The sequence below is a fragment of the Coturnix japonica genome, chromosome 5, assembly GCF_054131305.1.
Source record: "Coturnix japonica strain WE chromosome 5, WE-NBRP24, whole genome shotgun sequence".
Lineage (NCBI taxonomy): Eukaryota > Metazoa > Chordata > Aves > Galliformes > Phasianidae > Coturnix > Coturnix japonica.
In genome coordinates, this window is record NC_140667.1 from 30085459 (window position 1) to 30110791 (window position 25333).

General features: G+C 43.2%; 2 protein-coding genes and 1 long non-coding RNA gene across 5 annotated transcripts in view; 1 reads left to right on the top strand and 2 right to left on the bottom strand.

Moving 5' to 3' along the window:
- SPRED1 (sprouty related EVH1 domain containing 1) overlaps positions 1-9771 on the bottom strand; it is a 53164-nt gene extending 43393 nt beyond the window's left edge. Inside the window, exons 1-2 of one of the 2 annotated variants that reach the window (XM_085550375.1) lie at positions 9394-9771; positions 5153-9093 (exon numbers count right to left, since the gene is read on the bottom strand). Coding sequence is in view for 1 of the 2 variants with exons in the window: in XM_015864817.3 (XP_015720303.2) it covers positions 9394-9425 (32 nt within the window). In the remaining variant the exon portion in view is untranslated. The remainder of the gene's footprint in view (positions 1-5152; positions 9094-9393) is intronic. The other variant, XM_015864817.3, reaches the window with a different exon arrangement.
- LOC146760734 (uncharacterized) lies at positions 9614-24312 on the top strand. Of its 2 annotated transcripts, XM_085550377.1 has the most exons (3): positions 9614-10446; positions 21005-21120; positions 24164-24312. In XM_085550377.1, the coding sequence occupies exon 1, from the start codon at positions 9614-9616 to the stop codon at positions 10334-10336; it is 723 nt and encodes a 240-aa protein (XP_085406503.1). In that variant the 3' UTR covers positions 10337-10446; positions 21005-21120; positions 24164-24312. The 2 variants fall into 2 exon arrangements, with proteins under 2 accessions (XP_085406503.1, XP_085406502.1); XM_085550376.1 differs by lacking the exons at positions 21005-21120; positions 24164-24312 and adding an exon at positions 10962-11636.
- Positions 11298-25333, bottom strand: part of LOC146760735 (uncharacterized) — a 39832-nt gene continuing 25796 nt past the window's right edge. Inside the window, exon 2 of the long non-coding RNA XR_014947166.1 lies at positions 11298-20330. This is a non-coding gene — a long non-coding RNA (uncharacterized LOC146760735). The remainder of the gene's footprint in view (positions 20331-25333) is intronic.

Genomic DNA, 25333 nt, shown 5'->3' on the forward strand with positions numbered 1-25333 from the left:
CTACTGAAATAATCTCTTCCTGAAGCACATGGCAAAGATTTGGATCGTTGTGCCTTATGTGGGATGGTACATCAATCAAAGCTCATTGTTCCCTCACCCAAGTTGGGAGGAACATGAGGACCAAGCAGTAGTTAAAGCTTTTACTTTCCCTTTTATCTTTAACCTTGAGGATCAAGCGCCTGCAGCACAAATATGAAAAAAAAAACCACCAGAAAAGCCAATCCTGTACCTTCCAGAAAATCGTTCAGGCCTAAAAACCAGCTGAAACACTAACAAAAATCAGTAAATCTCTTCCTAGTTATTCCAGAAACCTAATCTAGAGATTTTATTCAGACAAGAAGCTGTAATTCTAATTTTACTTTATGAAGCATTATTCACCAACTTCAAAAACATGAAAAAGCTCAGTTGAATATTCCATATTGGAGAGGTCACAATGCAGATTTTAAACATTCATGCGATGACTTCTATTTCCACTGCTGAAAGGAGGATGAACTCATAGCCTGTGGGAAGCATTCTGTCTTCCTACAACAAAATAGATGCATATTTTTATTTGGATTATGTTTTTGTTTTCCAGAGTGACCAAAAAATCACCAAAAAAACAAAACAGGTTTCTTGTTAACACAGCCACAATAAAGGGCAAACAAAGCCCGAGTAGAATACCTGAGTATTAAGACATGCTAAGTGGCTAAGTCAAAATATCCTAAAAGAGACAGTTATTTGGTTTCTTCTGTTTTGGACAAGCTTTTCTAGACAAGTCACTTGAGAATGGTAGTTCAGATAAATGCTTTCATGCAAAAAGGAAACAACAACAACAACAAAACAAAAACAAAACCCAAAACCAAACAACAACAACAACAGAAAACCAAACTAAAACAAAACACATCACTTAAAAGGAAGGGTCTCCTTAAAAGCCAAAGCACTTCAGAACACAGCAGAATATGCCATTTTAAAGAGAAAAATAAATAAACAAGTAACAAATTGTGTAATGCAAGATTAGCAAACAAACAATCCATAACACTACAGTAATAATAGGTATGGCAGAGAAGGAAAGGCTTGAATGGAAGGACCTGAAAAACTCCTTCAGTTATTAAGCTTATGAGTTCTCCTCTTCCTAACCCAATTTATTCCATAAGAATGGAAGTATCCTAACAGGAAACAACACTGTAATAAACTACAGCAATTCATGACTTATTCTAGAATAACAACATATTCTGGAATAATTTTGGCTAATACACAGGCTCTCATGCAACCACTAAATGAAGAGATTATGTTTTCTGCCTTCTTCTGGGGAAACAAACATGAACACACTCCCCACTCGTACACGTCACAAGACACTTCAGATTTTATGGTAAGGCAACACTCCTTCAGCTTCCCCTGGGATCAATTCCCAGAGGTGCCCACACCCTCAGACAACCCTAAAGCCAGACCTGGCCAGCAAAGCACCAGAGGTGCAAGCATGGCCAGGTCCCTATTTCTGCACCTCAGGGAACCACTCACTTTCTGCAAGTCCTCCATTACCTAATGCGGGGCTGCCAACACGCACCATGCTTCCCCGTCACCATAGAAACAAAGCACGTACATGCTAAGGTGCGTATGGGGGCTCTGGGAAAGATGTTTCAAGCCAAACACAACTCAGACAAGATATTTTGAGCCAGAACTGTTCTGCACAAACACAGAAGAGAGATCAGCTCAACTCCGAGCAGTGGCTGTACATTTCCTGAAGTTTCTAGAGGCAGAAAGAAGATGAAGCACAATTCAGTCAGGATACTTGGAAGCCCTACTGCACTTTTGTTTCAAGGAGAGCTGCAAATACCTTGCACCAGGATGCTGAGTTCTGGTGCAGGCCTGAGGCTTCGACAGGCCTGCTCTGCTGTGTTGTGCAGGGGCTGTCCTGCTGCACAAACACCCATGCATGGCAACAGCCTGACAGAACTCTGACTGTCGTGCATGGGGCTTATGGCATCATGGCTTCACTCAGCACGAGTCAGTACTGCCTCAGGAGCACTAAAGCTAAAGCAAGTTCAACAGATCTATAACTACTTCAAGTGATTTCTCAAAGAGCTTCCAAATCAGAAGGAAGGAGGGAAAGATAAACTTTCAGATAAAGAGAATCAGAAATCAGAGCAATACAAGAAACTCCATACAATATGACTGGAAAAAAATTACAGCGTTACGAACGTTTGAAAATAATCCAACAGCTGAAACTTGAAAATTTATCTTATTAGAATAGTGGTCCTTTATATTTCAATGGTAGCAGTTACAGGATTTACACCTCAATGACACAGAACCACTTGTACACAGCCAAAGGATGCAGGCCTCACTCCTGGCACAGGGTGCACAGCAAATGAAGCAAGGGGCTGAAAACATCGAAAATGGGTGCTTCCTAGCATTGAAGGCTTGAGAGTGGAACCCACGCAATTTGATTACCGTGCTGGCTCTGCCTCAGCCTCAGTATCGAAACAATCAAAATTCATACCCCTCAGCCACACAGATTAGAGCTGCACAAACAGTCTCTGCTCTGAAGCTTGAAAATTCTTGAGCATTTGACTGTACAACTCTGCATTCTCTTGGCACACTCATTATATAACAGTAGAACCAGGACTCATTATCCCTCTCACAGATTTTTTAATCTTGCAAAGTTAAATAGGCAGAAAAAAACTTGTTTTTTCTTTATTATTATTATTATTATATATATATATTTTGTATAACATCAGCAGAGCAGATCAGTAGCCCCCACACTATAGATGATGCCTGTAACAAGACAGACCATGGCCCCATGACGAGGGCACCAACATGCTATTGCGAACCTACCCTGCTAGGAAATCTCCAACTTTTCTTGGTCTTAAAGGGAGAAAGAGACCAGGGATTAACAACAGGAATTAGTACTTATAAACATACGATTTTGTTACATGAGGAAAACCACCATTTCCCATTCTAGATGTATAAGACTCAAGGCTCAATCCCAAATTAGTTTCTTTACATTTTTCAAAACCACATCCCTGTTCAAATTCAGAATGTGCGCCCTGATCACACATTAAGGCAGTGTTCTGGGACGTGGAGCAAGCATGGCATGTACAGGAAGACAAATACCTGGAGACCAGGCACTGCGGAATGTCACCAGCTGAGAAGTTTCTAGGAAGCCACGTAAATACCTCTACATCACAGCAGATTCTGTGCTCCCACCTTTCACTACAAGTACTTAATCCTTTCAAAAGGTTAAAGAGAAAAGTCACTTCTGACCTCAAGGTTTATACCACCTCACCAAAACTCTTCTGCACAGCTTCTGGAAGAAAAAAATTGCAGGCAGGAGTCCTCACCAAGAGCTCTATCTTGCCAATTCTGCCCTTAATTAGGGAAGACAGCCAGTTTGAGCCAAATTTTTTAAACAAACTGCACCCAAGTTCTCAGTATTTATTAATGACATTCTTAGTACTTCTTGTCATTACACTTGTTTATTGACAGCATTTAACTTCACTAAAACTGAAATAAATAAGCCAGTTTCATTTTTGCTTTGACAAACTTCTGTCAGTGTCACATCTTGTCAGGGCAAGTCAAAGAAAAAGAGCAACTGGCAACAGTTGTCGGACGTTCTTGGAGAAGACCTAGTTATTTGGTACTGTTTTTCTAGAGTTAATTTTTAAAGAGAGAAGAGACGCCTCATTCCACAGACTTGTAACAAAGACTGCTCTCACAAATCATTCAAGCCAATGTGGGCTCCCATATCTGCCAGGCTTCTACGCAGGTGAAGTGTTTGACTCACGGCAGGAGCGCAGATTACAGGACTTCCTCACCTCACAAAAATACCACATGCAGCAGTGGTCACATTTTTTAAGCACAAGAATTAACCCACCTGGAGAAAAAAAAAACAAAAAACATCTACCACCCCATCTTTAAACATGGTTTAAATGTTTTGACAGTACACATTTGGGGAATCCTTGTAGAGCACATACTAGAAAAGTATGTTCTAATCCATACAAGTTTGATATCAGTCAGTAATGCTGAATGGAGCGTACTTTCCCTGATAGCAGTATTCGCTATAGCAAAACACTGAATTACTGGAGACAAAAATGTGTGAGCTCCTTGCACACACAGCTGCATTTATCAGGATTACATTGGGATTTTATTTATGCCTGCTTTATCTGGAGCAGTGGGAATTCTGGCCTGCAATTATGCGTAGCAAGTCTGCTATTATTTAATTAGAGGAACATTTATACTTAATTTAACTACTGAAAACACTTAAATGCACATTTTCTGCCCCTAAGCATATCTAAAGATTTGCTGTTTGCTTTTTAAAAAATATTTTCGTGTCACAGAAAGAACAGTGAATATAATACAGTGAACAGAAATATATATGTATCTCAGCAAACTGGTATCAGAGATACTTGCATGAGCATTATAGAAAAGATAAACTGGAAAAGATGTGAGAACAAATGCACATAACATGTCTGGTTTCTTAACACAGCTGAGTGCTGCTCAAAACTACCACAGCCTTAGACACTGAGCTCAATGAGCTCAGTAACTAAACAAATACTTTGCCACCAGAAGTGCTTTCAAATAAAGTAATGAACAGAAAGAAAGATTTTGAGGAACCATGGTAAATCCATGCAATTTTTGTTTGCAACCACTGCCAGTGGTACGGTAGCTGTGAGAGCTTTGCTAGTTAAAATTTGTTTGCTTAAATGCTGAATATGAGAACAGAGAGGAAACAGCCAAAGATAGTTCATTTTGTAAACAGCCATAAAGAAACTGGGAACCTCAGCAACATGGCAACTGCCAGCAAGCTCTCCGAGTCCTTGAAGGAAAATGCAACTGGTTCAACTGGGAAAGAATATTAAGACCGAGAAAGCATGTTTCAGCATCAAAGCAACAAGGTTTCAGACAGTAGGGCAGATGCTGTACCACAGGACTGGGTTTTGGTTTTGTTTTTTAATCAAAGCAGTGAAAACCAAAACCGACAAAAGTATTTCCCCTATCTCCCTTTTCAACTCGCAGCAACGTTCTCAACAGAGTTTGTCGTGTCTGGATTGTTGTATCTCATCAAGTTATCACCAATGCATACGATTTTTTCCAAATTCTCACAAGAAAGGCTAAGTAACAAATAAAGCAAGTTAGCCTAAGAACACCAGGAATGCCCTCAGCTTTAATCCTGTACCTTCTGATCCTGCCAAGATATATTCCTTGCAAGAAAGCTCTTTACTTCTGAAGCATGCACTGACGTTGTCACTGCCTTTTTAACAGTTCAAGCACATCAGATTTTGAACAAACAAGGAAGAAAAAAATGTCCTCTTAAAATTCAAACATTAACGCTGGCTCCAGTTATACTGAAACAGCCAAAAGGTATTTTTCTGCAGTAGCATGGTACTCAAATAACGTTGTTAAGGTGAACCTTTTAAAAAAAGAAAAAAAAAAAAAACACATTACTGACTTGAAGATTATGTAATATGTAAATTCAGTTTCACCTTCAGAATAGTACAGCATTGCACAAAGCCCAGGAGACAGCAAGAAGCCGTTCACAGAACTGGAAAAGCCTCCCTGGGACTCTAAACACAGAACCATTGCCACAGAAGAAAATATATCTGAATTGTAATGATTCCATCATAATTAATTAATTGACTGCTTTCAAAACAAATTACCCCCCTTAAGAAAAAAAAACAACACAAATTCCTTACGTAAAGGGAAGAAAAATCCTGAAGCTTATGCTCAACCTCAGTAGCAGAAGTAAAATCAGCCTGCTGAAATGTGTTAAAATCCTCCCAGAATTAATGAAAACAAACTAGTTGGCTTTGCTTTCCCTGATAGGATCTCGTGTTTGCTGTTCAGTATTTGGATTTCAATTGCAAGAAATTCTGAAGCCCCCATGAAGCAGTATTTCCATTAATATTCAGGGAAGATATAAGAATATAGCAAGTACTGTATTTTAAAATATGTAGTTCAGCTTTGCTTTCAAATCAGCAGCACCTGAGGCTGTTTAGTCCATCGCAACCTAGAAATGGTTAAGCACACAGCTATATATACCTGGTGCTTCCTTAATTTATAATCTCCTAAGTCAAATTACCTAGGAAAATGACCACAAGAATGCCTGTGCTGGTGGAGCAAAACATACGACAGCCTAAATCTGTAAAAGAGTCCTCAAAATATAAATCCAGAGCAGAGCCATTCCCTCAAAGAGAAAGGGGCCACCTGCAACACAGAGGAAAGTAAACAAGCAGGGAAGCAGCGATCCTGCTTCTCAATAGAGCAACTCAGACTCCATCTTAATCCTGTCATCATTCATCCCCGCTCAACAGGCACTACATAACGCAGCACTTCTTCTGTTGGGTAACAACACTGAAACTCAGAAGCATTTCCAGACAGCACTAAAAATCTGCCATCAGATTGGGAATTCTGTACAGTGCTTGCTGACCTGCATGCTCTGACATTATTATGTTAAGTTGCATGAACAGCAGATTGACCCACGAGGCCACATGTCCCACTAATTCCTTCATTTGAAAACTAAGAGCATTTGTGAGTGCTTCATTGTGTTCTCACTGACCACACAACAGCACCGAGAGGAAAAAAGTAATGCAGAAATGGATCTGAAAAGGTACAGAAATACTCTCGTTTATCTAACGTCTAACTGACAAATGCAGTGAAATCTTTACAAGAGCGGTCAAAAATCACCACAGAAAAATCCAGCTGTGGCAGTCAGGATTTTAGAAGGCTGCCTGACACGTGCTCATGACTGACAGGAAACCTAATAGTCCTTAATGCAGCTTTTTAATTAATCTTCTGCACCACACGTTACAGTTGAAAAGAATTTAATATTATTGACTCCAGGCACCACAAACCTTTATGTCTTACTCCATAAAATGAAGCTTTGTAATCACAGCATAATGCTCAATTACTGGGATATTGCTGGTAGCCACGATGTCACCAAAAACACTGCCAAGTACCCGTATTTGCTCTTACATGCAGTGAGATTTGTTAATGAATTCAAGGCCATTGATGATATCAATTATTATGAAATTAAGCACAGATCTTCTAATATATGATGTATTTCAGCGTGTAGATCTGCCCTATTTTCACAAATGATTTCAAATTTCAATCCTATTTCCCAGTCATTCATAGCAGCAATCCAGTGCTGTGTGCACAATCAGCAGAGAGGAATGACTCCGGCCCTGCCAGAGCTGCTGTCAGAACTGCAAATGAAACTGAGGGAAATAGATATATATGTACATATTTCAACCCTCCTCCCCCCACGCCCCGAGTTAGAATGCTTGTGACATTCTAGGAAGTAAAAATATCTGCTGTGTGAGAAAAAGCACTGCTGCTGATAATGCATCGTTAGGTTATATACATTGAGCTACAAGCAACGCTGAATGAACTCAGACTAAACGTTGCATGACAGCTTGTTCCTCCTATTTCAAATAACACTCGGTAAAGCCTTCAGGTATTCTCCCACTTCCACCAGAGACAGAGCCTCCTCCACCCCACAAGTGGATAATTAAGGATCACCTCCGTGTAATTTGTTGAGGTAATGAAATGGTGTATTCACGAGCAACGAGCAGCTCCATTTTAGCACTGGCAACCGCAGAGCAGTCGCACCGAACGGTCACGGTGGCTGCTTCAGTAGTCCTGCATTGCTGCATTTCAGTCCTTTTTTGTTTTCCTCCTTTCGTAAGGAAGAATTAAAAACATTTAAAACCAAAGTTAGGATTTTGACCTTTCAACAGCTGACGCCACATTAGAACGTTTCTGTCATTTTGGTAGCCCGGAGATGAGGTGCAGGCTGCCTCCCGCACTGCCATACACCCCCCCGATCCGCAGTGCCTGTACGGCCCGCCTGCCCGGGGCTCCCAGCGCCGCTGCGACGGCCGCTCGCCTTCCCCTGCCCACGGCACAGCGCACATACGAACGTCGGTCATTAATAAGGACCGAGAAGCGTTTAAGGCACCGTATGGAAAACACGTTCGCGTGAGTGGATTCGATCTTCTTTATTTTATTTTTGAGCCGACGCTTTCGGCAGGGGGAAACACGCTGACGTTTTCTGAATAAACCCTTCCGTGCGACGATGTGCGCCTGTGCCGCGAGAGGCATTTTCTGAACCAACGCCGCTTCATATGAACGAGCCGAGCACGAACCGACCGTAGCGCGACCCCGGCCCGGCGGCGCCCCCCCCCCCGGTCCCCTGGGCCGGGTGGCCGCCCGGCTCCGCACGGACCCCCGCGCCTTCGCCGTGCCCGTCCCGCGGGCCGCCCGGCAGCTCTCAGCGTGCAGGCACCGCAGCCTGAATGGACGGCCAGGTACTTTATGAATGGAGCGATCACGTGCTCCCAGCACCTCCCCGGCTGATATTTCCCACATAACCGTGTCAACAAGCGCTGCACCGCACGGCGATGCGCGGCTCCCGAGCGGCCCCGGCCGCAGCCCTCCCGCCGGCCTTCCGCACCGCGCCCCATCGTCCCGAGGGGCGGGCGGCAGCGAGAGCGGCGTGCCCGGCCGGCAGGTCGGATGGCGTTGTGTTTTTTTTATGAATGGAGATTGTGGTATGCAAATGAGAGCGATTCACAAAAAAAGAAAACATGGCGGCGGCTCCGGCTACGGCCCCGGCCCCGCTGACACCGCAGCGGCGCGGCCCGCCCCGGCCTCGCTCCCGGCCCGGCCCCCGCGGCTCGGCGGGGCGCTACGGGCCCGGACCGCGCGGCTCCGCGCCGGGCAGCGCCGTGGGGCGGCTCCTGCGCTCTTCCGCCCGGGTGGCGGAGGCGCCCCGCAGCTCCCCCGCGACCCGCAGCTGCCCAGCGGTGCCCGCACGGCCCAGCCGGGGGTGGCAGCGGCAGGGCGCGGGGCCGCCGGCCCGAAGCTCCGCGGCCACCCGAACTTTATTGCGATGAAAGTAGTTTCAGAACGCCCCACGATCGCGTTTCGCCGTCCCGAGGCACTCCCGGGTTCTCTGCCCTCCGTTCATCTCCTCTTCCTGCCCCAGAGATTTATTTCTCTATTTTTTTCTTAGTATTTTTAAGACGTTACGTACGCTGGGCTGCAGCCGCACGTCCGCGCATTCTGCTCTAGGTCCCGACACGTTAAAAACACTGAGATCCCTGAGCTGCCTCCTCTCTTAAAAAAAAAAAAAAGTCCCAAGTCCTCATTAGAAAAAAAAAAACAAAAAAAAAAAAGGAAAGAAAAAAAAGCAGGGCTCCGGGGCAGGTTTAAGCCGTATTTACACGGACTGACTCATCCAATTAACATTCAGGAGCAGTTTCCTGCAGGATGGAGCTCCCACACGCCCGTTTCCATGCGGAACACACCGCCGAGCACCGCGCTCCGCAGCCCGGCCCGGCCCCGCCGCCAAGGGGCGACACCGCCACGGCCCCGCGCACCGACCCGCGCCCCCGTCCGCGCACACGCGGGGCTTACTCGGTGTTAGCAGCCGCCGTCTCCTCGCTCATTTTCCCCTCACCGTGATCCGAGGCGGAGCAGTAGCAGCGGGGCGGCCGGGGCGCAGCCAGAACTCACCAGAAACTTCACCATTGTTCCCCCCCTCCCGCCCCCAGCCGCAGCCGGGCCGGAGCGCTCCGGGTCCCGCAGAAGCACGAAGCCGCCGTATCCGCGCGGATGGCGTTACGGCGTTACGGCGATGCGGCGCTGGCGCGGCTCCGCTCTCTCTCTCTGTCTCCCGCAGTTACTGGGGAGCGGCGCGGCGGCGCCCAGGCACAGCTCCCCGCCGCCAGGCGCAGCGCCGCGCCGTCCTCCCGCTGCCGCTCATCGCTCGCCGCGCTGCCGCCCTCCTCCTCCTCCTCCTCCTCCTCCTCCCGCCCTCTCTTCTCCGCCGGATTCCTGCAGACGGCCGCGGCCCGGAGACGGGGGGAGGGGAAGGGGGGCTGGTGCCGAGGAGGAGGCTGGCGGCAGGGGGGAGGGCGGCGTTTTAAGGCGGCCCGGGGGTGGCGGTGGGGGGGGGAGGGCCGGCAGCGAGGGGCTGCGTCACGGCGGTGCGGTGCGATGCGGGAAGAGCGTGCGGCAGGGAGAGCCCCCGGCCCGTGCAGGGCTGCGGGAAGTTGGGCGCCGCGCTCCTCGCTCCGCCGCCCCCTCACAGGAAAACTGGGCGGAAGCGTCGGCTTCGGGCTCCTTCCGCCGCCACCGCGCGATCCAAAATAACCGCAGGGGAGCGGGGCGGAGGGAAGCGGGCGGCCCCCCCCGCGCACTCCTCCCTTCCACCCCTCCCGCTGCCCGGCCGGGCCCGCCGCTCTCCCCGAGCTCCGCGGCCGCTCGGCGCTCCCAAAGTAGTTCCCGCGGCGCTGCCTCACGCCATTCCCGGGAGCCGCCGCCGCGGAGGGATACGCGCCGTGCCGCCGTGCGCTGAGCGGGGCGCCGTGCGGTCCCGGGCCGGCGGGGCTGATGGGCGACACGAGAGGGGCCCCCGCCGGGATCCCCTGCGCCGGGCCCGTGGGATGGAGGAGCGAAGCGGGGCAGGTAAGAGCGGGGAAGCGGCGCGGTGGGGGCTGACAGTACAGTGCGCATCCGCTACTTCTCAGGCACTTCTCCCAACTCCAGCCCCGTTCCGTTTTTCCTGGAACCGCTCATTCCCTCCCCGTTGCCGCACGGCAGCGATGAGCTGTCCCCTTCCTGTGCGGAAACGCTGCGGTTCCCACGCGGTCGTCCGCGGGCTGCTGCCCTCGGGGGGCGGGGATGCGGGGGGAGCGCCTGGGGCACCGCCGGCAGCGGGGTGGGGAGCGCAGCCCTGCCGGGGCTGTTGGAGTGATGTCCAGAGGCCTTTTCTGGACGGTTTTTCCTTTCTTTTTTTCTTTTCTTTCTTTTTTTCGTGTTTGAAAACTATGAGAAAAAAGTTGATGTGAAGACAAAGTTCCTGTCAGGTTATTTTGGGGGACTTCTTTTTAGAGAGGAGGTTCACAGAGTCGTTAAAGCACTTTAAATAGAACTCGTTTTATATATATATATATATATGCCTATATAATCTTCTCTTCCAGGCAAAAGAAGGCAGTTTACGTTCACTGTAACATTCCTGTTCCAAACTCCAAACGGGCTCTGCCATCAGCGTGATGGAGCAATCACAGCAAGCTGCTGTCACGCCGCTCTGCTCAGTGGCCCACGTGGCACGTGTTTGCACGCATCCCAAACGTGCCCTGTGATGCTCTCTTCCTTATCAGGGCAGCTTTTGGAGGAAAATTTCTAATTGTTTAGTAAAAACATTTTTTTTCCTAAAATGGTATAGTAAAAAATGGATCGGTTATTCATGGCACAATCTCATCTAAATACTAAAAATATACCAGAAACCCAGTTTTGCACAATATTACAATTCACAGCGATTCAAATGTGTGATTTGAATATAGGGACCTCTTGCCTGCCCCCGTAAAAACATGGTTTGAAACTCAGCTGTGAGGACATCGCATTACTCTACCTAGCAGCAAGAATTCTTTTAGAGTACTTTCTGCCTTGTGATGGGCACATAGTGTCCTGTACAGGAGTGCTCAGGAACAACTCTGTTTGTCATACAGCTCTATTCAGACACCTCTGAAGAAAGAGACAGGATCACGGCAAAAAGATAGAGAAATCTGCTGTTTTTAAAAAATTCCTTAAATGTATTTATTGTAATATCACTTCTCACCATGACAATTCAATAAAACAAAGTTGTTTGTAATCTAGCACAAATAGTTAAAGCTTTTAAGAATGCCTACATCGAGAATAGAGTGTGTATTCATTTATGAACTGAAAATGGGATAAAAGTCGTGTGACTTTCATGTATCTGCATGGAGGAGGTAAGTGGAGAAGAGCTCATTGCTTCTTTACCTCTTGTAGCTCTTCAGCTTCTGCTCACAATCTCATGGCTCCATACACATAGCAGAGGTCTTACAAAGAGTTTCTGTCTCTATCTGAATGTCACAAAGAAGACAGAAAACCTGTTGGCTTGTCTTGAATCAGAAATCCTCCTTGTCTCTGCTGAAATTGGGAAGATCAAAGAACACCGATATGGAGTGGCCTTTTGCTGGGCAGCAGTTGGTTTCAGAGCCTTCCAGTTCTGTGTCTTGGAGCAGAAAATCAGGCATTTCATTGTCAGTGGCTCATTTGAAAAGTATGTTTGAGCCCTGCCCATGCAAACAGGGCAGAAGCAGACCAGGCACAGGTGACACCATCCAGAAACCTCAGACTGCCACTTCATGTTGTAAGTGCCATGTGCCGTGGGATTTCTCTTCCTCCAAGAGCCACACAAACTCAAACAGATTGACATACATTCTATGATTGCAGTTGGTTATTACAGACTTGATGATTTAAAAGTTAAGAACAGAAACCAGGTCCTGTATGCTCGGGAAAAGATCTTTGGTTGCACCTTTCAAGAACTAATTTATACCTCAAAGCCATTGCTCTGCTTTGACGTTTTGACAGCTGTGGGCCTTGGACCTGCAAATATTCTCAGGCCCTGGTTCTAGAGACACTTCTAAATGAGAAATGTGAAGCTCATCAGCTCTTATCCTTAAAAATGTGTGGTTGACAGGAGTGCTTACGATGAGGAAGCAGTCCACTCTATGTTGGAAAATACATTTACTAAGCAGGTCTAAAGTATGTCTCCTACACTGCTACTGAACAAAGGACCAGTGTGCGTTCTGCCCAGGGTGCTTATTTACCATTCCTTGAAATGGTTACACTCGTGTCTGAGACATCTCAAATGGAACAGATGGTCAGCAGTGCTTGTGCCACGTAGCAGGCCACAAATAAGAATTATATATAGAGGATATATTACAAGGGTTAAGTTGCATAATTCTGATCGGCATGGCATTCACATCTTAAAATCCATAATAGGATCAGTGGCAGTAATGCTATCCAGATCAGTCAGTCATTGCAGAACTTAAGTGACCAATTCTTACTTAAGGTCTTAACTCCTTTGTGGAAAAGTTTTGAAATCTGACTCCACAAAACAGAGTGTTAGTTGCACTCACATCTAGATGCTGATGATGAGTTTACAAAAAATGGAAGTTGTATGGACGTTCTGCCATTTTGAAGTAAATTATAACACGTCATTACAGAATCTCTTTTGTAAGAGCTTCCGTTCAGAATCTGTGTGAGTTAAATTCTGGGTGGTCATTATACACATCCTAATAAGGATTTAACAGAACTGAGCTGATTTAATCTATAACAGTATTTCAGCAAAGTCAGATTCTGTTAAATTCTCATCAGGAATCTTGCTACTGCATACAGGATAAAATGGTGGTTTTTCGGGAAACCAACTCTGTATATGACCTGATATCAACAGCACAAAGGGGAATGGTTTTAAACTAAAAGAGAGGAAATTTAGGTTAAATATTAGATGGAAATTCTCTACTCAGTGCGCTAAGGCACTGAGGCACAGGCTGCCCAGAGAGGCTGTGGATGCCCCATCCCTGGAGGCATTCAAAGCCAGGCTGGATGGGGCCCTGGGCAGCCTGAGCTGGTGGGTGGCAGCCCAGCCCACGGCAGGGGAGTGCAACTGGGTGGGCTTTGAGGTTCCCTCCAACCCTAGTCATTCTATTTGATCCAACTATCTCCAAGATGTTTTCTAGCAGGATACAAAACTTGGAAAAATTAGAATAAAATCTATAAATTTTAGTGTAGGTGGCTCTAACTCAATAGAATATCAACACTTCATAAATTATACTAGTTATAGGCTGTGCTAGCTATGGATCTGTATGCCGAGCAGTGAGCTGCACTGGGGAATGCATTCAGGCTAAAGCAAGTGTTGGAAATAAGAACTGATTGGCCCTTCATGAGGTGCATTTAAACATGGAGTGGGTAAACACCCAACATTGCCTGAGGGAAGGGATAGCACAGAGGGGGATGAGAAAAGAATGGTAGTGCAAAGCTGCTTTTGTTGGGACTAATTTGCACTGGCCGGAAACGTATCCCTTGTGTGTGTCAAACTGAAGTGAAATAGGGGCCTCAGGACTGTGCTGTTGATAGCAACACAGCAGCTGAATGCTGCAGTCAGGATCAAGTGGGATACATATAAGAAATGCTTCCTTGCTTAGAGGGAGAAATCAGAAAATACAACGAAGAACACATTTCACTTTTAGTTAAGGGTGCACGTTTCCCATTTCTGTTTACAAATGACCAGCAGCACTTAGTTCCAAGTCTCTGAGGCAAAGGTACGGGCAGAGACAAAATGGCTCTCTTGTACAGGGGCTAATAGGAGTGTTTCCTTTCCACTACAGATACTTCTCTTTCAGTGTGTTTCTCTGTGTAGCCTGTGATTGTGACTGCAATGCATGCAGGAGAGCCCTTTGCATCTGTGTAGGAGCTCCCAGAGATGCTGGTGCTCACAGCTGGGGCTCCTGGGGCTTCCCTGGCTCCCTGCTGCTGTCCAGCTGGGAGGAGTGCATCTGGCCTTGCCAAGTACCAGAGCCTGTGGAATATCTGAGTCATATTCTGGAGATGCTTTTCTCTTCATTGACTCCATAGAAAGCCTAAGGCAAGTGTATTTCTAGTTTAGATTATTTGGAAGATTAAAATTAAGAGGAGGAGAATTCAGGCCAGAAGACTTTTGGCCTCTCAGAGCACACTCCAAAGCTGTGGGAAGGTCGAGTATGCTAAAGAAGAGCACAGATGGATGAGTATCATTTCCCATCCTCCCCCATCTCCCTCTTCTTTCCCTGCAGTGATTTCTGACCAAGATGGGTGATTCCGAGTCCAGAGCGGTAGATTTATGGAGTAGTATTATTGTTTCTCAGGTGTAACAGCATTGGATGCATTTTTGTCACAATCTAGGCTAACCCACAATGTCCATGTATATATATAATGTACACATACACAACATATGGCAAATGGGAGAACTTCCAGAACTCTACAGTTTCAACCCTTTCCTTTGAAACTAGGAAAAATATTGCAAAAACTAGGAGAATAAAAGAAAACAGACGATCTAAGTATACTGAAAACCACCACAATCTATTTTAATTATAATTATTGTTATTAATGGTTGTATTAGGAAGTAAATATTCTGTGAAGAACACACACAAATCTTATTTAGAATTTAATTTCAAACTTAATAGAATGTTTCATATATTTCTTTTTGGCTTTTTTTGGACCATTATTACTAATACTCACCCAGAAAATCAGGACCGAAGGCCCTCAAAAAGGAGAGTTCCAAATGTATTCTAAAATTAAAGCAGGGCCTGCTTGATGCAGCTGGGGACAGATCCACTGCGGTCATTTCAGTTTCTATAAAATGGGAAACAGAGGCGTGTTGCTGCTCCACACGCAGCAGTGTGCTGTCTGGGGGAAGCTGCGGTGCAATGCCGGGTGCAGACTGCACACTCAGCACTCTGGAACCTTCCCCAGCCCCACGCTCCTGTGCTGCACGGCCACCCGCAGTCTGTGTGCAAACAGCTCAGCGAGATGGAACAGGGGCCTGCGACATGGTGGAAGATCTTTCAGCCCAGACACCATGGTCCATTGTACATTTACCTTTAATTCACTTTACTTCAGTGCGCAGCTGGGAGGTTAGTTTAAACCACCCACCATCCAAGGGAGTTAGAGCTAACCTGTTTCATTTTAAGTGAAATGGGCAGGGAGAATTTACACAGCTGTTCAGCATGTTCAGCCATGGGGAAGGAGCTTCCTCAATCTCTCAGCTTCCAAGGGAGGACAATACTTACCCCACCCTAATTTCTCTCACTTCTAAGTATGCGATAGGACATGCCCACTCTATTTTTAAAGGTGTTTCAGAGATTCAAACAGGTACATACCTGTGAAAGAGTGCTTTCTTTCAAGCTTTTCCTTTCCAGTGCTTTCAAAAAGACCCAGAAACAGATGTGCAAGATCTGAAATGAATGGTAGCTCAAGCACAAGTGAATGCTGTAGGGGTTCTTTGCTTCAGAAAACACACCACATGATGCCAGCCCTGCAAAGAGAACATTTGCCTTGTACCACTCCACCACCTAATTACTTTAGGATCTCCTTCCACCATGCTCCTAGCTGCCATTTTAATGACTTTTTTTTTTTTTTTTTTTTTTTTAACTTAAAGAACCTTAAAACTTGAAGCTTTCTGCGTGGGACTTGTTTCTTTTTGTTTCTCCTTGCTTGTGCTGCAGAGCAGTATAGCAACTGAGCTGTGTGTGTCATTATTCCTAGGACCCACATAGAGCTGTGCTAAATTAACTAATGGCATGATTATAACATCAAACAAACTCAATTAAATTGTTATGAATGCATGCTGCCTCTTGTGGAAAAGCTTTAACTTGGGGAGGAGACTTGGAATTTAAAACAGAATGTAATTTAAAAATCAAGCACCCACCACAGAAGTTTTTTGGTATTTGTACGGGATGTTTCAGTTCCTCCCTCCTTACAAGAAAGCCAATCAATCCTTTTATGAAAAAAAAAATAAAAATAAAAATTACTCTTTTCTTAAATAATAGAGATTATGAGTGTTATCTTAGAATTGTAAATTACTTCAGATCTGGGCTACTTTTGATTCCAGTTCTCTGAGAGATTATTCTTTTTCCTGAGATAATTTGAAGGAAAATGTTCTCTTGCTTACTTCCCCAATTCAAGCTCAGTCTGTGTAACTGTAGGAACTCACCACTGTGAACTGGCAATGCTTGGACAAGTCTGGATCTCTGGGTTAGTGGCTGACTGAGAGCACACATCCAGCGTTCAGTTCAGATGGCTGAATGAGCCTTTGCAAGTGCTTTCTATAATTCAAGAAATGATCAGCCTAGAAAATTGGTACAATTCTTTTGGCTCGCTCAGATCCTGAACTGCTTCAACGTCTCTGAGCTGAGACATAACACAAGGTCCTGATTAGTAGTGTTTATTAAAAGCCCCATGGCACTTTCTGCCCAGGCTGCCTATAGATGGGTAATCACATCCACAGTTACATAATGAAGATAAACATTTTGCGGCATTATAAACTCTCCTGCTGTGAAGCATAAGCCACCCACGGACTGCCTGATTTTAGGAAGAACCCTCTCTATTACATAAGTGTTCAATACGGGGGTTTCTTGCACCTGCCTCTGAAGCATCTGGTACTTGTCACCTTCACCAACAGGATTCTAGACTCAATGGACAAGGAATCCGAGACAATATGGCAATTTTTATGTAACCAAAGCCTTTTGGTGATACAAGTACACGTCGTCGTCACTGAGGTGTCTGCTGAGTACCTAAGGCTATTTTAAATGTATATTTTATATTCTCTCTTAAAAGTTCATTTTAAAAGTGCTTGATGTAATACTGTAGGAATTGCTATAGGAATGTGCAAATGAGTGGGACTACATTCATGTGTGTGATTGTGGGTGACTTCTGAGTACACTGCTGTTCATGAAGAAGCAATGAATCGCTGGCAGAGAAGGTGGGAGTGCTATTACATAAGTTAGAGCGATCCAGGTTATATTTGCCTTGTTCTCAGATGCTTTGTACATTTCAGAGAAAGAGTGGAACAGGTATAATTGCTGAATATTGGCCACATCTCACCTTAGATTCAGCTCCCATCCACAGAGTTTAGCTCGTGTAGATTCCTGATCATCCTTATAAGGGGATCACATAAATGCTACCAAAATGCTTTTTAGTAATCAAAAGAATCTACAAAAGAGATCCGTATCAGGGAATTTTATCATTTACAGGCAAAAGAATGATAGCTACCTTCTGTTGAAGTAACATTGCTGATTTTGAAGCATTCTTCAAGTCCTAGGCACGGTACTTGAGAAGTGAAAATTCTTGTTTTCCTGAGAACAAATCAGGTTCTGGAATGATAAATGACAACGTTTAAATCAAAATATTTCCTTTCTGGCCCATATTGAAATCTCACTGATATTTCTGAGAATTAAGCAAATGAATCAAGTTAAGTGCATCCTTGACCATCTTGTGGCTTTTAAATAGTAAAACTTCCTGCCTCTCTTAAAACATGTCCGGGTGTTTCCTGAATAAAAGTCCTGCAGTGCACAGCAACGTAGTGAAACTTTTTATTGCGGGACATTAACAATATCCTATCTAATTGAAACTTAATGCTTGCTAAATATAAAACTTGGCAGCACTGGATGCTACATACATTAGTTAATAATGATATTGGACAATTCAAAGCTCAGATTAATCTGAAGCTCTCCAACTAATAGACTTTGTGAAAAGCTCTCCAAACATTTTCATCCATGGCTGCAGCTTCCCAATGTATCAGTTCTTTGTCTTTTTCCTGGTGCACTGATTGCAACTGTCACTGAGTCACACAGCTTACTGTGGGACTGCAGCCAACTTGATTACAACAACAACTTGTGAACCATTAAAAGGTACTCTCAGGACCTAAAGGAGAGCTGAATGATAAAGAAACAGGACACTAAACCCATCTAAAAAGAGTGGGCTCAAAGAGTATTTTTGCATCATTTTCACTAGGTTATCAGTAAAGAAATTAGTCCATAATTGATAAATTAATTCTTTTAAAGCATCATAGACAGCTACAGATGAAAAAGATCTTGAAGTCATTCGGAGTTCACCAGGTGCTGTCAATGATCATAGGCACAAAGATTTAGTGGCAAATGCAAAAAAAAAAAAAAAAAAAAAAAAAAAGGAAAATAACTGCTCATCAGCTGTCTAGGAATATTTGGCATCTTCAGTACGTAAACAATAAAACTTAACAAATTTTGTTATACACTGACAGTTGTACAGATGATCTTTTACACAATGGCTTGTAAACACACTGAGTAGGACAGAACTAAGCTACTGTCCTTTAGGGAGGGTGGGGGGCGGGCTGGAAAGCACTGTTATTAGAAATAATATCACAGCTTTTTTTGATTGCTGACTGAAAAGTTGTCTTGTCTTCCACATCACAGTATGGCACACATCAATAACTGGGGAAAAATGTTTTTCAATGTTTCAGCATATATCTTAGTTGAATTCAAAGGGAACTGGATATATTGATAACTTTAAAAGGTTTCAGTCCAGTTGGTGAGACACTACTTTCATTTAAAAACTCAGTTTTGCATTTAATAAGCCAATATTGAGTATTGAGATGTGAGACACTAATTTGAGTTAAGCAGCTGTGCAGACATGAGCAACCTCATTACATATTTTTTCCTCCTATAGTACCCAAGTTCATATTACAACTACCTAGAGTAATTCACTTCCACAGTCACAGCAGGAACTGACCTCTATCTTCATTTCCTAATTAGTAAGAAACATCCAAATTTCCACCCTAAAGTTATTTATAATCAGATTATATCTATGTTCTAAAGACACCAGTGTCTCTCACTTAAACAGCTATTTTCCCCCCTTGAGACATTCCTAGACTGTTATTAACACAGTCCCCATACTTGTAGATGAACCAGACCATGATCTCTCTGTCCCTTCCCACATGACAGGCTCTCCATCTCCAAGATGGGTTGGACAGCTCATCCCAGCATCTTCCTGAGCTTGAATTTATGCTTCTTGAACATGAATCACAGAATATTTCATATTAAGTACTGTTAGGGATGTGCACTGCACTGAAGGTATTAATCTTCCTGCATCTTCAATACAGCCTATGAATGCATTTCTCTTTTTCTTCAGTTATGGCAAGTTAGTAGCTCAGAATAATTTTGTATCCAGTTAATGCACTCACATAGTTCTCCCCCTGAGCTGTTTCTAGATGAAGAGTTAAGATCTTAGAGTAAAACTTTTGTTCATAACAAAAGAAAAACAAAACAAGAAAACCCACAACCTTTGAATTTCATTCCTTTTGATCCAATCCTCTTAGTTACCATTTCTCTCTGCACAATCTCCGTGATGGGCATTTCCCTCTGCCAATAGTCCCCTACCCATCCTATATTCATGGGGTACAAATGATGCTCATCCCAAGAACAGTGCTAGAGGAGCTCTGCTTATCCCTTTCCAGCTCCATGCTTTACTTCCAGCACTTGATGAGAAACAAGTGCTGGACACAGACATCACTGCTCCCATACATTATTTTTTTTCAAATGAGATTTTAAAATACATTCTGTAGACTGAACTATTAAAAACAGAAGCTTGATTCTCTCACCTGAAGGCCTTAAAGCCATTTCAGTTCTTCAGTGTTCTCCCTGCTGCCACAGCTCACTAACATCTGCTGGCAGCTCACTTGTTTAAATGGAAGCATTTTAATTATTTCAGAGCATTTAAGGGCAAATAAATAGTATTAATTTTCAGAGTAGGAAAATAACAGAATCAAAGTTTGAAGTTTGATTTAATGTAGAAGCTAGTTTGGAAGCAATTGGAAGATCTGCAGCTTTTCTCTCCTTCCATCCAAGTTTGAATCAAAACCATGAAAGTCATAAGACTTTGTGAGCAAGGAGTTTGTCAGGTTTATTCAGATCTGTAGGTTCAAACATCTTGGAACAGTAGGGCAGAAGCCATCCTTACTGTTTCAGTTTAATCTGCAAATCACAAAACCACATCAGAACTAGCAACAATTTATATAATTCTTTACAGTTCCAGTATACAAGGCAAGACATAAAGACTAAACGAACACCTACTATCTGCTTTCTCTCATTTCTTAGATTGTAAACTGTTTGAGGTAGGGCTGGTTTTAAGATTATTCTGTTTCCATAGCACTTGGCAAAATAGGGTCTTATTCTTCGTGGGCGCTATTGTAGGAAATGCCATTTCTCAAGAAGTATGGACAAAACCTGCCTTGTTGTCAAGGAATCATGGATAACACTAATATCTTAAATATTTCCTCTTATTCTCTATGTTCTGTAAATACACATTTTAAAAATCTTACGTGGTAAATAATAAAGCACACATATTTGCTCTATGAATAGCAGTGTTCTGTTAATGACCAAATCCAATTTGCAAATATACATAAATTTAAGCAGGTTTTAGAAACTATTTTTAGTTCTTTCCATCTACTCAAGCTGCAACATGTACAGTATAAAATTCCTGGATTTTCCCTTTGTGTAAGAGGACAACAGGATTTAAAATTATATTCTTGATTTCCTGAGACTGATTAAAATGCTTCAGCATAGCTGAACTGTGCAGGTGTAAATTGCCTGTGTGGGAGGAAGAGACAGGATTGCTTCTCTTCAGCCTCATCTGATTTTCACTACAGCAAACAGCTTCTTCCCCTTTATGAAATGCGTGGCAGATGACAAGCATTCTGCACCTCTTGTGATCTGGGATGCTGATGAAGGTTTTCCACTTACTCATTCTAGATGGGAAATGTAGGTAAGTACAAGGCAGAGCACATGGTGGGAATTATGCTCTGTGTTTTTTGTGGAATTCTTGTGGTGCTAAATTAATCTCCTAATAGATGCATAGTGCCCTTGCTCTTAATCTTTCATACAGCCATTCACAAATACATGTAGCCATGGACATATGCACAAGTACATGCACAGATACACATACATACACATGAACATATGAAAAGGAAGCATTCATAAATTAACAAACTTCCTCAGCTGCTTTTCTTCCATAAAATTATACCTACCAGTCACTCTGTGATACTGCTAGTGTGCTAGTCTACAGGGCTCAGGGATCTGACTGAGCTAGCTTTGAATATATACATAGCAAGGAATCCAATAAAGAATGGAAGTCTGATAGTGTTTGCAGACAGAAACAGGAGGCACCAACAATTCTCTACCTACAGCCCACAGGAAATGCATTGTGAGACTAGATTGTTGCTGAAGCACCTAGATCATATGCCTAAAGATTTGTGTTGTATATTTTTTCCTGCTGTGATTTGCCCAAGGTTGCACTGAGTCTCTGTGGTAAGAACATGAATTGATTCCAGACCTCTTGATTTCAATCTAATATGTTAACCGCACATTATTCTCCCGCGGTTAGTAGAAAATACATACCTGAAAATGTTATATATCTGGGATTGCTGGGAACTGTTATTTATCTTGACTGGCTATGAATCAATTAAGAACAATAAGAATAGGAATACTAGAAGTGGGTTGGCAAAGCATTTTGGGAAATTAAGAAGTTTTAAGTGCCTCAAGAGGGAATCAAAGAGCAAAACTTTCTTGGAAGACAATGGAAACAGCAGCTGACTGACAGATTTTACAGAGAACTTCAACAAACCCAGTGCAAGAGTGCTAATAAAATAAAATGACCATTGTTCTTTCCAATTACCTGACAAGAAAGAATCTTGCTATTTACAGGACAGAGACTACATGGAAGGCTGCAAAAGGCTGTCCAATAGAATATAAGTTCTGAAGATGTTCTTCAGACTCCTGTCTTTTTAGATTCCTGTCAATGAAGTCCTGAGATATAGTCTGTTTTCTGCTGTGCCCTCCTGAATGAGCCTAGTAGTTACCTACATTCAAACTGATAACCATCTGAGCAGCAATCCTATAAGTATAGCTCAAGTTTCAAAACAGAAAAAGAAAGTACATTTGTCTTCTGGAACAAGGAGGAGTCAAGCAAAACAGTCATTCAGCACATTCATCTGATTTGTGTCCCTCTTCCTCCTGAAACCATCAGAAATGCATTGATGTAGTATGTTATGGTTTAAATGGTTTCATAACATAAATATTTGTCAAAATATTTTTAAAGTCCAGAAATAGAAAAGAAAAAAAATAGGGATAAAAACAAATATTCATACTGCCAAATACTCATGTGTTTACTTGTAAATCTTCAATTTTGCTTTTAGAAAATAAGCTTCTTGAGATCTTCTTTTGCCTACACAACAGCGCAAGGGACATTATCACAGGAGATAAATTGTTACATGGAATTTATACTTTCATAGTTATTTGCTAAACTACTTCATTATCCTTTTGTTTTAGGTAGTAGTTAAGGCAGTCCTGAAGAAATCTGACCCACGGACAAGGGCTGTGGAATGTAAAAGAAGCAACTTTGACTTGATTAAACCTCTGGACATTTCAGCTGGATTCACTTAGATTCAAATAGATCAGATTGCTTTTCGTTTGTTCTTTAATCTTTCCAACACTCTTTTTGCTTCCTCCTATAGTGTCAATAATGTTGATTTTTGTTTTATCTTCCATTAGTAAAAGAGTCATAATCAATGGCTTTCAGGACTGGTGAGAGCCAACATTTACTTTGGAATTATCCCAATCTGCCAGACCATTGCTATCTCCTGTGCTGGCCATGACCATACTTCACTGCTCAGAAAGATGCTAGTTCCTGTGTTGTGATTACGTATATTAACTGAAACACATGCAATAAGCTTTGACAGCATCATAATGAATCTTCTGAGGACAGTTTTCTTCTGGTTCAGATGCTTCACTGTTGCTCTCTGTTGTTCATTTTCAAATCTACCATTTAGTCTTCCACAGTCTTTTGTCATGTGCTCAGAGTTAAGGTGAAGAAATGTGAAGTTCTAAAGCTGATGCATGCTATTGCTTTCCAAAACCCACAGAGACTCTTCAAACACTTAGGCAAGTCAGGCTAATATGAATGAAAAAAAGAATCCAAAAATCGCTGATGTAAAATTATGTATCTTCACGATCAAAAGACTCTCATGGGATAGAGAAACACACAATATATACTTCTCTGAAATTACTCAGAGAACAGCTGAAGAAGTCATACTGCTAATCTTAGAAACAGTTCTAAGAACACTGTCTTTGCTGTATGATCACAAATAAATCCTACTTCAGCACAAAACCCACAAAGACTCAGAAGGTGGCGTCTTTCTGTGGCACCTTCATATCAGGGTACCCCTATTCCATGATTTTGGATGAATCATTGAAACTTTTTGAGCAAAATTTTTACTATCACACCATGCTGATAATAGATATGATGCCACGTCTTCTCATTGTTGACTGAATAATCACCAGCTGAAAAGTGCAGTAGCTGGTATCAGACTGAATATACGAACAAACAAGTTCCTAACAACTGGAAAGAAGAGAAACGCAGTCCCTTTCCACTAAGACTGGTATGTACAATAGGCTGAGACTTCCATCACACTGCATGAAAAAGCTTTCTCCAGTTAAGCCATGCAATCATACAGTGCAGACTATTTCTATAGAACACCTTCCGAAGTACATTTTTTTAAACCATCTTCATGTCCCACTATTTTGGTTCTGTCATAACTTTAGGCTCAAGATCTGAAATAACCCTTAAATAATACCCTATTTTTTTCTTACAGTCATAACACCCTTAAGGTACGAAGTCCATTACTCCCTCATATACTGCAAATCAGGAAATGGCGTGGAATCATATTCACCCCTTGCTATTTTCTTTATGTCATTTGTGTATTATTTCCTTTCTTATTTTTTTCCATTTTCAACCCTTTTGTTTTCTACAGAAGAGGCTGAACTACCAGTAATCAACATGCAGGACAGCTAAGTGACATATATGAGGAGTCAAAATAAAATCAAAAGGCCTGTGGAGACCATTGCTCTGCTCAGTGAGAAGTATGCACAGAAAGACATTAATAAAAAGTAATTAACTGTGCCCACCTGTGTTCCTCTTGTTTGAAATAGTTTTAGATCCTATATGAGATTAGGAAACATACAAACACAAACCTACACATGCAACTAATTTCATCAAAGGAATGGCAGGGGTGACTAGAAGAGATCAAATCCTGAAGTCATACTTTGCTACAGGAAGAAGTGTGTATTTAGGAGTGGATAAAAAAAAAAATAGTCCATATGTTCTAATTGTTGATGTTCAATGCCTTTGTCATCCGCCAAGTGTGGGGAAACAGCTGCAAGTATACTGTCCTCACAGAAGTGTCTGATGGTTGCTTTCCCCGTATTTCGGTTTAAAAGAGTGACAGATCACAAAGACTACTGTATAAGAATCAAAAAATGCTGTCTCTTCCAGCTCCCTCCAGTTATGGTTTCATTCAGATCCTACCAAGAGAAGAAGAGCGTGTGGGGTGAGCTCAGAGTGGCCTGCTTGCCAGTGGCACCTAGAGGAGTGCATCACACAGCATCCTTTTTCTTCTGACTCTGGAAAAGATGGACAACAAAACCACACTATCCATATGAGAAGCCACGTGCCAGGCCATGCACCAGGCTGTTCTTAGGGAGGTGGCAGAGGTTCCTGGGCTTGGGGATCAGGGCCAGGATGGCTCATGGCTCTAGAAGATGGACCTTGCACTTACAAAGAGGCTGACAGACTATTTTCCCCTGACTCCTACAGATTTCATTTCTAATATTCCCTAATATAATACCAGTTCCTTGAGATTCCCCTTGGCTTGGGCAGGGGCTGGAGGGGCTGTGGGCCCAGTGTTGGCAGTACCAGCAGCACTTCCCCCCAGCTTGTCTCCTTTTCCTCCCAGTATCACGTCACATCAATGTGGGATGTGTTTTTCACCACAGTGAGAAATACATTTAACTCACAGGACTCTTACTACTCAAACAGAGTGAGGCACATACACATAATATCAGTGCTAGCATTTTTTTGAAAGCTTTGTCAGTAATGTTTCCTGCTGTGTTCAGAATTCTCATCTGCTCAATAAAACATCTCC

What these genes read in the sequence shown, in the direction of transcription:
- LOC146760734 (XM_085550377.1), top strand. Translation starts at nt 9,614, where the DNA reads ATGCGGCGCTGGCGCGGCTCCGCTCTCTCTCTCTGTCTCCCGCAGTTA.